Below are 11,313 nucleotides of genomic sequence, written 5' to 3'. Positions count from 1 at the left end.
TTTTTAGGTCCAGTTGCTTTCATCCCTGTAGATTATTCGCCACGACCGGGATTACAAGTCTTCACACCTTCCGGAATCAGAATATACGCAAGAACGTAAGACGACCGGTGCAAGACTCTTGACGCGCTTTGGACAAAGTAGTAACACTGGCTCCAGTGAAGAATGCTGATTTGGCCGCATGCTGTTGCAAATGAAATGCCCGCAGTTTTCTTTCTTCACTTTTGGCGCTTATAAAAGTAGGCCCTCCCTCCATCTCCGCTGTACCAAAACAAAAACACACAAACATACTGCTACTAGTCGGTAACCATTTGCACTGCGGGAGTAGCGAGATGTTGGACTGGATCGTCCACGCCGTCCATGGTTTCCATGCTTTCCATGTTGCCCGCACTCTATTCGATATTATGAAGGAACGGTGGAGAGCGTATAGGCGAAGACAACAGAGGGGGTGGTGATCTGAAGGAAGCTCAAGGTGCAAGTGTTCTGATATCATATTCGCTCGTATATATATGCATGGTCAATAGTGCGTCATATGTATAGGTAAATAATCGAACCGGCCGACGTCGAGCCCTGGTCTCGTCCGAGTCGCAGCCGCTAGCATTGTGCGTCAACTGGGTCGTGAGATGGCACGACAGAGAAACACGTCATAGCACAAGGTTAGTGCCTGAGTTATATAGTTACGCCTGCGTCACTGTCCATGATCCAGATTCGTGGGATGGCGCGTGTTCAGGATCTTGATCCACAACGTCTATGTTTGCTATTGTTCTCAGGGAAAAAAATATAGAAAAGCTGCAGAAGTTTGAGCAGCAAAAAAAAAACTCAAGAGTTCCTTATGTTTTTTTTAACATGATGTGTCCCTTATGTTACCCGTGCGTGCAATTGGTAGTTTTTTTTAAAAGGCTGACGGACGGCCGGCGGAAGCTTTGCGCCGGTCTCGTGGGAACCGTGTGATCATGAGAGATCCTGCGTTCCACATCCTTCCTTTTTTCCTGCCTTATCTTCTCTACCACTCGTTTTCTTATCCCCTCGCATACTTTCTTCTTCGTTCCCGCCCACTTTATTTCTCCTTCTCTTGCCAATTCATGGCCACTTCTTTCTCCCCATCGTCCACCTCTCACGTCTGCAGCACGACACAGTGCGCTCGCTGCCCCCACCCTCCGGCGGGCAACCACCCACCCCCGTTGCGAGCTCTATCTGCTGCTGAGAGCTCAAGAACCCAACTGTTGCTGGCTTGCTGCGATGTGAGAGGACGTGGATGAGGCAACGACGAGCTGCTCCGCGCCCTCCTCTGCAATGTCGACATTGTCGAGGCGACGATGCTCGCAACCCATGCGGATGCAACAACATTGTTTGCAAGGCGCTGTGCTCCTGCATGCCTTTTATTTATTTTTATTTACCCGGTTGCAGCTTCTTAATTTGTCGTTTCCAGCTTTTGTTTCGCCGGTTGCAGCAATTTCATCCATCAGTACAAATTTTTTGGTTCGCCGGTCCCAACATTTTCTTCGCCGGTAGTTAAGATAGAAAGCATCAAAGGCCGTACGTTTAAAGGCCCAGCAAGACAGGCTCTGTGCTGCTGCAGGAGGGAAACACACGAGCATGTAGGTTGTTCCCCTGAAAATATGTTTTTTCATGTGACTTTCTTACATAAGATGATGGAAAAAAGAAACATGACTCGCACTACTACGTTCACTTTGTGGGAACTAGCTTGAACACTCCCATCGCCTAGATTTCCAATCTGTGCAAACCAACTCTTACCTGATATACGGTTTATAAGATGAATTGTAACCTAGGTCCTGTACCGCCAGCGCTCCAGCTAAGCAGCAGGTTTGCTGTCATTGTCACCCTGAAGGAAGTGAGCATGTTGGCCAGTGTCGCGAAGCTCCCCGTGAAACTCTTGATGCCCATCGGGAGGATCTGAAAATGTTCGCTCAGAGTTGGAACTGAAGAATAATACTTTGCTAATGCATCGGTTGTGAAATTCAGATGCTTGCTCTGAATTGTTACTCCCGACATCTCGCTGAATTATGGTTATCTGCCCCGCAAAAAAACAATTATGGTTAACTGAATGCTCTTAAGGGCTATGAGAGGCCAACAGCTCTTACCTCGGACATTATGAGCCATGGAATGGCACCCATGCTAAAGGAGAGGCTGAACTAATAACAAGGAATTCTTGGGTATAAATCTGCTGTGACATCCTGTGACTTCAATTTTTTTGGCCAAAGTGAAACGTGTAACTGTTAGGTTGGTTATGTACCAAACACCTCTCCTCCTGTTCTAACCTAATTTAGCAAAGGTATCATAATTCCATCAAAAAAGCCATGCCTGGAACTTGATATGCTTCAACGAGAAGAAAAGCACCGGACATAACTCACCTGCACCTCTGAATACTCTACTTGGATAGAACAATATGCCATTTATCCCACATAAATTTTGTAGTACTAGAAGGCCAGTTCCGAGCGGACGGAGAGAGATGTCCCCAACGGCTCCTGTATGGAGAGGCGATCCTACGGGCGACGGAGGGGGCGACGCGGGGGAAGCGTTGGAAAGCCGGCAGGGCTCGGCGGAGTGGACGCTGGTCAAGTCCGGCGTGGCGCCGGCGAGCGCTGCGCCCAGGGAGGGGCGGTGCGACGCGCCGGCAGGCGCTGGCGACAGGTCCGGTAGCCGTTTTTGGGCCCTGGCGGGGGAGGAGTCAGAGGAATCAGATGCGGAGGCGGACGCAGTCGTCGACGGGGAGGGGACGGCCCGGGGCCCGTCCCTAAGCTCGGTCGGGGATTTCGTAGCCAGGGCGGCGGAGCTCGGGGGCTCGCTTCACCCTGGCAGGCGGCGTGCCTTCGCGCCCGGGGGCCGTGGTCCTCGTCGGCATGTTCCTCCGGTCGGAGCGGCGCGTCGGGCGGTCCGGTCGAGGTCTCCGCGTCGGCGGGGTGCTGGCCTCTCTGCACCGGAGGCGGAGGTCGGGCTCTTGTTACGGGCGAGCTCGCAGAGCCCATGGGTGGCTGCTGCGCCGGCGGCGGCGGCCAGGGAGGCGGTGACGGCGTCGGAGTTGCCAGGCCCTAGGGTTGGAGCCCTGGCGCTGGCGGGCCAGGTGGGCCGGGGTGGATCCCAGGCTGCTCGGCCCACTTCGGATCCCGATCCACCCCACGAGCGGGCGGTCCGTCAGGGGCAGTGCAGCCAGGCTCCCACTGGGCCTGTGGGTGGCCGGCCCGGTCCAAATGGCCCATGCCAAGTGGCTCCGGTACTTAAGTGGTTGTGGCTGCCCAGAGGAACCCTAGATCCGTCGCTAGGTTTTCCAGCCACCAAATCGGAGGTGCGCCGTCTCGGTCACTCTGCTCGCTCCCTCTTCCCCATTCCCCCTCCGCCGCCCCTCGTGCGCTCCTTTGCTGAGGTGGTGGCCATGGGTTCCAAGGGCGAGCGGCGGTTGGACAAGCGCCCCCTCCCTCCTCCTGCTGCGGTGCCGGAGCGCGGCCGCGAGCGCGAGGTGCGGTCCAAGGCGCATGGCACGGCGCGCGAAGGCGAGTCGGGTGGATGGGGGCCACCGCCGGCGTGGTGGGTGAAGGACCAGGAACGCAAGAAGCGGAGGAAAGAAGAGCACAAGAGAAAGGGGCTCGAGCTTAAGCGCATCGAGGAGATGCCGCAGTTCCAAGGCGACCAGTCCGGCGACCCTTTCGCGTCGAAGAAGAAGAAGAAGTTCAAGGCCGCGGGGCCGGCGGGCTCCAAGCCGCCGTCCTCGCTACAGGTGGGGTCGTCGAAGGGCACGGAGGCCGAGCCAATCCCGGTGGAGGACGCTGACGACAGAGAGTGTTTCAAGTGTGGCAGGGCGGGGCACACGGCCTCCTGTGACACTGGTGTGCCCGCGGGAGATCGCACGCTGATTCTGCTATCCGTGAGCACCGTCCTCCCATCCTTGGTTGCTTCGCCGGCTTCGGGTGGGCACGACGGCAGCAAGAGTGGGTCCATGCGGCAGACGAAGAAGCTTGCGGGGCGCAAGGTGACCACAAATGGGATCAGGCCCATGGAGTCGCTGGGCGCGCCGCCTACGCCGAGGCAGTCGGTGATGGCGCTTGCCGCTCCCACCGTGCTGCCCATTGGCGATGCGCTGCTCCAGGAGGCATCCAAGGCGGCCCCGATTACGCAGGCCAAGAGGTCCAAGGCGGTGGCAGTGGCTCCAGTCCGCTCCAGCTCGCGCTCCAGGGGCGCAAAGGCTGGCCTGCCGGCGATGCAGCGGGCCCAGCTCATCCAGGCGCAGAAGAACCTCGAGACATCAGGTAACCCTCCCCCCGTTTTACGATTCTACAGTCCTTTTCTGACGATCATTTATGTGAGGTGTTATGGGAGAGTGGGGTGGACGCGTCTTACTCTAGGGGTATGCGCGAGCTGGTGCCTTTGTTACGTGCGACCGAACAGGCGCAAGCGGCGATCGCTGCAGCGGTAGCGGCGCGTGCAGTTCAGATAGAGCAGGAGGCAGGGGCTTCGCACGCTCTATCGTCTCGGCCCAATGAGGTGGTGTTGGCAACAGGGGTTGCCCCCTCTCCTTCGCCTTGCAGGGTCAAGGCAAGGCGAGTGGCCAAAGCGGTGTCCTCTAGGGGCATCCGTCTCCGGAATAGAATCATCTAGATGCGGGCTATCTTTTGGAATATTCGTGGGTTCGGCCATGCGGGCAGGAGATCACAACTGAAGGAGTACATGCACAAAGAAGGGATAGATATTGTAGCATTACAGGAGACCATTAAATCGGACTTCCGGCACCACGACCTACTATCTATAGACCCCCTGGAAAGGTTCTCCTGGTATCACCTTGCCGCAAACGGGCACTCCGGAGGTATGCTTTTGGGTTTCGACCAAGCTATATACGAGGTGGTCGCGTGGGATGCGGGCACCCTTTTCCTGGCGGGCCACATTTGCCACCGTCAGACTCAGAGGGAGCTGGTGGTGATCCAGGTCTATGGGCCAGCAGATCACGCGCGTTCGGCCGCATTTCTAGCCGAACTGCAAGCTAAGGTTCTTGCGGTGAGCAACACGCTCACGCCCCTAGTGGTGGGGGGCGACTTTAATCTTATTCGCTCGGGTGCGGATAAAAACAACAATAACATCAATTGGACGAGGGTGTCCATGTTCAACAATGCGATCGCCTCGATGGCTATTAGGGAAGTAGCTAGGTCGGGCGCACGCTACACGTGGACGAACAAGCAATTGGACCCTGTGCGGTCGGTGCTTGATAGAGTCTTCATCTCCCCGGAGTGGGAACTGCTGTATCCGCTCTGTTCGTTAGTAGCAGAGACCCGGATCAGCTCGGACCATGTGCCACTTATCCTAGCTTCAGGGGAGGAAAGGATGCGCGGCAGCCCTCGTTTCTACTTTGAGACGGCGTGGTTCGAGTATCCTGACTTTGACTCCTTCTTTAGGGAAAAGTGGGCAGCTTGTGTCAGCCAGGTGGGTTACCAAAGGGGCCCAATGGACTTCTGGATCGCGGTAGGGACCGCCTCCGGGCTTGCCTCAAGGGCTGGGGAGCCAACTTGGGCAAGCAGGCGCGATCGCTAAGAGAGGGTATTCTAGCCGAGATCGCGAGTATTGACCAGCAAGCTGACGCTCGGCCGTTCTCCGAACTGGAATGGGCTAGACGCTACGCGCTGGAGAACCAAGTTCAGTCCTTGCTGCGGGCGGAAGAGGAGTACTGGAGGCGCCGGGGAGGCATAAAGTGGATCCTCAAAGGGGACGCGAATACTAAGTATTTCCACGCCTACACCAACGGGAGACGGCGCAGATGTGCGATCCTCCGCTTGCAATCCGACCAAGGATTGTTGTTGACGCAGGAGGCCATTTCACGGCACGTGTATGATTTCTATATCAATCTTATGCGGACGAGCGAAGAACAGCGTGCAGGGGTTCACGCTGCCATTTGGGACCCTTCACAGCTCGTCTCAGAACGGGAAAACGAGGAGCTGGGACTAGCCTTCTTAACCGAGGAGATTGATGCGGCTCTCATGAGCATGAAGACAGATTCTGCGCCAGGCCCGGACGACTGGCCCGTTGCCATGTTCAAGCACTTCTGGCTGCTTCTTCGGGGCCCAGTCTTCGACGTGTGTAACGGTTTCATGCGCGGGACGGTAGACATCTCTAGGCTAAACTTCGGGATCCTCTCGTTGATCCCTAAGGTGGCCGGGGCAGATAACATCCGCCAGTTCAGGCCGATCACGCTCATCAACGTACCGTTCAAGATATGTTCTAAAGCCACTACCTCCCGCTTGGTCCCGATTACGCATCGCACAATCAGCCGCACCCAAACGGCTTTTATACGCGGTCGAAACATTCTAGAAGGCTCTCTTGCGCTCCAGGAGGTCATCCACGAGCTCAAACGCACCAACGAGCCGGCTATTCTACTAAAACTTGACTTTGAAAAAGCTTACGACCGTGTGCATTGGAATTTTTTGCGCCAGGTCCTTCTTAGCCGAGGCTTCTTGGCCATGTGGGTGCACCGGATTATGCAGCTGGTCTCGGGTGGCCAGACTGCTATTTCGGCAAACGGAGAAGTAGGGAATTTCTTCAGAAACAAGCGGGGGTTGCGTCAGGGCGATCCCATCTCCCCGCTCCTGTTCAACTTCGTGGTAGATGCCCTTGCGCCTATGCTGCGCAGGGCGACCGCGGCTGGCCATATCAAGGGTGTGGTTGGCCACCTTATCCCAGGGGGGATCTCACACTTGCAGTACGCAGACGACACTCTGCTACTGTTCCAACCAGACGACCACAGCATCGCTACGGTGAAGGCCCTGCTGTTAAGTGAAGTGATGTCCGGCCTAAAAATAAACTTCCACAAGTGTGAAGTTCTGTCTATGGGGATTGACAGAGAGGAGGGGCACCGTATCGCAGACCTCCTCAATTGTAAAGTGGGAAGATTTCCCTTTACGCATCTGGGGCTGCCTCTAGCGCCACGAAGAGTGACGATAGACGAATGGGCACCTCTAACAAGGAAGGCGGGGAAGAAGGTGAGCCCGTGGCGTGGCAAGTTTATGTCCTCCGCAGCCAGACTGTTTCTCACCAACTCGAGTCTTTCCTCGCTCCCCATGTTTGCTATGGGGCTGTTCCTATTGGCAGAAGGGGTTCATGCCAAGTTGGACACGCCGCGGGCACGATTTTTTTGGGAGGGGTCGGGCCTTAAGCGCAAATACCACATGGTAAAATGGGCTGCGGTATGTAGGCCCAAATCCTTGGGAGGACTAGGGATCATCAACACCAGACTACAGAACATAGCGCTCATGTGTAAATGGATCTGGAAACTCTCGCAAGGAGCGACTGGACTTTGGGCTGACATCCTTCGGGCCAAGTACTTCCCAACGGGAATTTCTTTGAAGGGGAAGCAAGGGGCTCTCCCTTTTGGCAAGACCTACAGGCCATCAGACCCGCTTTCGATAAAGGTGCTAAGTTCCAAGTCGGTAATGGTCGCCCCACCTGATTCTGGCTAGATTTGTGGGTGGGCACAGGCCCTCTCTGGGAAGTGTTCCCAGAGTTGTATGCTCTAGCTGTGGAGCCGGACCAGCGAGTGGCAGAGGCATTGGCTCATCCCCTGGCCATTGCCTTCCGCCGTAACCTGAACGAGCAGGAAGCAGCAAAGTGGGAGGCTTTGCTGCAACTCGTAGCCCCCGTGGCGCTAACTAGGGAACGAGATAGGGTTTCCTGGCACCTCAATGCGTCCGGGAAGTTCTCCGTCAAGTCGTTGTACCACAAACTGTGCCAAGGGTCGGTACAGACAGTGGCTAAAGGGCTTTGGCAAGCCCGCGTCCCTCTGAAAATCAAAGTGTTCCTCTGGCAGCTGTTACGCGATCGACTGCCCACATCTGTTAACATTGCAAAGAGGAATGGCCCGGCCACTGGGCCGTGTGCGCTGTGCGGGTCGCCAGAGAACGCGAACCATGTCTTTTTCCTTTGCCCGCTAGCGCATTTTGCTTGGAGTGCAATGCGTGAGGCGGCTGGGGTCTCGTGGGATCCGCGCTCCTCGCACGAACTGGTGGCACTCCTGGACTCGGTCCAGGGCCAGGGCAAGAGGGTGCTGTGGACTAGCATTGGCGCGATGCTTTGGTCCCTGTGGCTGACACACAACAAATTTACCATCGAAGGACAGCTCCCGACGCACCCGGCTAATATTATCTACAAATGCTCTTTCCTCTTGCAGCAATGGAGTCTGTTGATGAAGCCGAAGGACGCTGAACTCATGAAGCACGCCCAAGTCCGTATTCACCAGGTTTATGTCGCGGCTAGGGAGCCGGTGGTGCCTACCTAAGGGTGGGCTCTTTATTTTGGCGAGTCTGCGTACTCAAGGCCATGGGCTTCGGCCTTGTAACCATTCTCGCAGTCAGGCTCTGAACCGTAAGCTTTCTGCTCCTCGCGTAAGCCCTGGCTTTTGTATCGAACTTGTAATGTCCATGATTAGCTACTCTGCCTGTTCTGAAGTGGGCTTTATTAATTTAAGGTCGGACGCTCCCAGCGTCTATGTTCTAAAAAAAAAGAAGGCCAGTTCCTATCTGCCCAAATGTAGCATAACTATCATTTAAAGAAATGCAGTGGTTTTCATATGTAATGAACCAAAAAAGGTGAAAAAGGGTATGGAAATTACTAGTAATGGAGTTCGGTACTTCTTTTGATTTAGCTCCTGAAAACAGAGCGTAGCATTTTTGTTTGCAGATGCTACGGCTCTCTGCACAACAGCAATCAAAAGTTCAAATGTAAAATCGACGATGTTGCTTCTACAAGAATGACATACATATAGACATATTACCAATGATAAGAAACTTATACTAGGCTGAAAATACTTGCAAAGGATTTCCAAGATAATGAAACAAGAGAAACAAAAGGGCAAGTGCTTGCCTTTATATCATTCACTTCCGTTGTGATGTCAGTCTCGAAACCGCTCAAAACTTGTAAAGATTCACGAAATCATCCATCAAGTTCATCTTTGCCTGAAGAGGGATGAGTAAAAAGAATGTCACTACAGATTTCAGAATGATGCTCTGTTTCATGTATGGAACTTGAGCATATACACACCAGCCATCTTGGAGACTCCGGAATGAAGAATAGACCAGGAATCGACAACGTACAAGGCAAGATTCCTGAAAGAATGGGTACCAAAGATTTGCATCAGAAACCTGGTGCCATAAATTAACTGAAAACTCTCACAAAAAGAGGGAACAAACTGCAAAATGGTGGCAGCAAGACCAAACTTCAGTAATATGATTGCATTACCTAGTACTGCAAGCAACCTCCAAGGAACAAACATGCCTAGCACATAGGCCAAGAAAATACCAAGGGTGATAGATAACTACAGAATGATCAATTGCACGGTGAGCTTGACATGAACAATCCATGTACTTGTGACTGAGGAGATATCTCTGCTATGCATACAGGCACCTAGTTTTTTTTTCGAGTCGTATACAGGCACCTAGTTCACGGATCCACTTGTGCTCTGAGGAGATATCTCTGCTATGTATACAGGCACCTAGTATGATGGCAGCACATAATTCATATTACCAACGTCCCAATTTTTTCTCTTAAATTTGCCTAGATACGGACACATTTTGTAATAACTAGATGATACCCCGCGCGTTGCTGCGGGAAATATTGTCTAAAGTTGGCATTTCACTCATCAACTGACTCCTAAAAGGATCAACAAAACGATGAATAAATTATTCTTATTTGAAGATACTTTAGAATGATACATAGGTAAGTAAGATCAATCCCCTACTTACATCATTCAGATTTTGGACAATGCACGAACAATCAAAGAAGCAGAGAATGGTTAAGCTTTTCAATATGTGCAAGTGGAATAAACTATCAATCTGTAACTAAAACATCACCACCTAGCTATAACCCCAAGTCTTGATTGTGTGCAATCTGCATTAGAACTCCCGTGCACATTTACTTTAATCCATCCCAAAAACAGGAGGCATACAAATTTCATTAGTCCCGATAGAACAGTAAGGTTTTCGCTCTTTTGACTAATTCTATGCATTGGATAACATAACTCTGATCAAATAGAATAACAACCTAATCCACTGATTGGTGCATTACCTTTATGTAATCGGCATCGCTGAGGTGCTGCTAATCTTTCAAAAACCAAAAATAACAGCCTAATTCTCATGTTTTCATCGTGTCTCTAAAGGAGAATTTGTAGTTGGGACATCAGATGGATTGAGAATAGGAAAGAATTGAAATATTACACTTGTCTAAAATTTTAAATCCCATATTATGTATAACCATTTCCGTCTACATTACCATCCATGCTTGAGTGGCCAATTATCAAATTGAAGTTGTTGTATGTTAGGAAACTACATAATCAAGACAAAAGCAACCTGTAAACATCAAGATAGTTATGTTATTAAGAGAAGATACATTTATCTTGCATTACAATTAAGTAATAGAAAGATCTGATGAACAACAAAGAAGATTATGGATGGCATACCATAAAAAAACCTTCTTTACATTTTGTTGGACATCTTCAGCAATACAAAACAGTAATAGAAAAAAGTAAGTCAGCCATCTTGCTCATTAGTAAAACCTGTATATGACTTACCTCAGGAAGATAAATATGCATATACCCTCAAATTGATATGTGCATGGGAAGTAAAATAAAGAGTAAGCAACATACTATATAGTTGCAACTTGCAACTTAGGAGGTATACAGGACAAATTATTACCTCTCCGGGTGAATGTTAGTCTTGTATTTCTTCACAAAAGTGATCGTGCTTCCTCATTGAACTACAGTACAAAACAACTGTCTGGTCAGCTCTATTCTGAGACAATTAATGATCAGTATGAAGAATTCCTAGTTTAGGCCCTCACGAGCATGTTAATGTTAGTATACTCCACACAGGAATACATACAAATTTGAGGAATCACCTTAATTATACGATTATACACAGGCATAAGAAACTGGCAGAGAAGGTTAACTAAGAACTGCATGCAGGACCTAAGAGACCAGATGTATATATTTACATGCATCTGAAAACTCACGCTACTCTGCACGAACAAACTGAAATTGTAATGGGAAGCCAATTAACACTGAATAACCTGTGATATTCTGATATGTGTTCTGCAGCTGCAACCCATGACCTGACAACTTCACAATTTGCAATAAGCAGGGTATTAGGGACACTCACATCTGTCTGGAAACATCTCAGGATAAAAAAATATATAGTGAGGAAAATAAAAATTAGGAAAAAGTTCAGAATAAGACTGCAGCAAGTACCACCAGATGGAAGATGAAGTGGGCGGAAGAGAAACTAAATCATAGGAATAAGACGGGTATTTTCCCTAAAAAAGTGTCTGGATTTG

At 51.1% G+C, this 11,313-nt stretch overlaps 1 protein-coding gene across 1 annotated transcript; it reads left to right on the top strand.

Moving 5' to 3' along the window:
• Positions 1–253: 253 nt before the first annotated feature.
• LOC147992789 (uncharacterized) lies at positions 254–11,090 on the top strand. Its single transcript, XM_087539139.1, has 3 exons — positions 254–4,259; positions 10,902–10,962; positions 11,078–11,090. The coding sequence occupies exons 1-3, from the start codon at positions 2,405–2,407 to the stop codon at positions 11,088–11,090; spliced, it is 1,929 nt and encodes a 642-aa protein (XP_087395265.1). The 5' UTR covers positions 254–2,404.
• The last annotated feature ends 223 nt before the right edge of the window (positions 11,091–11,313 follow it).

The sequence above is a fragment of the Triticum urartu genome, chromosome 1A, assembly GCF_056163025.1.
Source record: "Triticum urartu cultivar PI428250 chromosome 1A, HENAU_Tu73, whole genome shotgun sequence".
Taxonomy (NCBI): Eukaryota; Viridiplantae; Streptophyta; class Magnoliopsida; order Poales; family Poaceae; genus Triticum; species Triticum urartu.
Note: the sequence above shows the minus strand (reverse complement) of the source record. Positions and strands in the feature narration are given on the sequence as shown.

What these genes read in the sequence shown, in the direction of transcription:
- LOC147992789 (XM_087539139.1), top strand. Translation starts at nt 2,405, where the DNA reads ATGCCATTTATCCCACATAAATTTTGTAGTACTAGAAGGCCAGTTCCG. An exon ending in GAAGAACCTCGAGACATCAG is followed by an intron (nt 4,260 to 10,901) that starts GTAACCCTCCCC and finishes GATTATACACAG; the next exon opens with GCATAAGAAACTGGCAGAGA.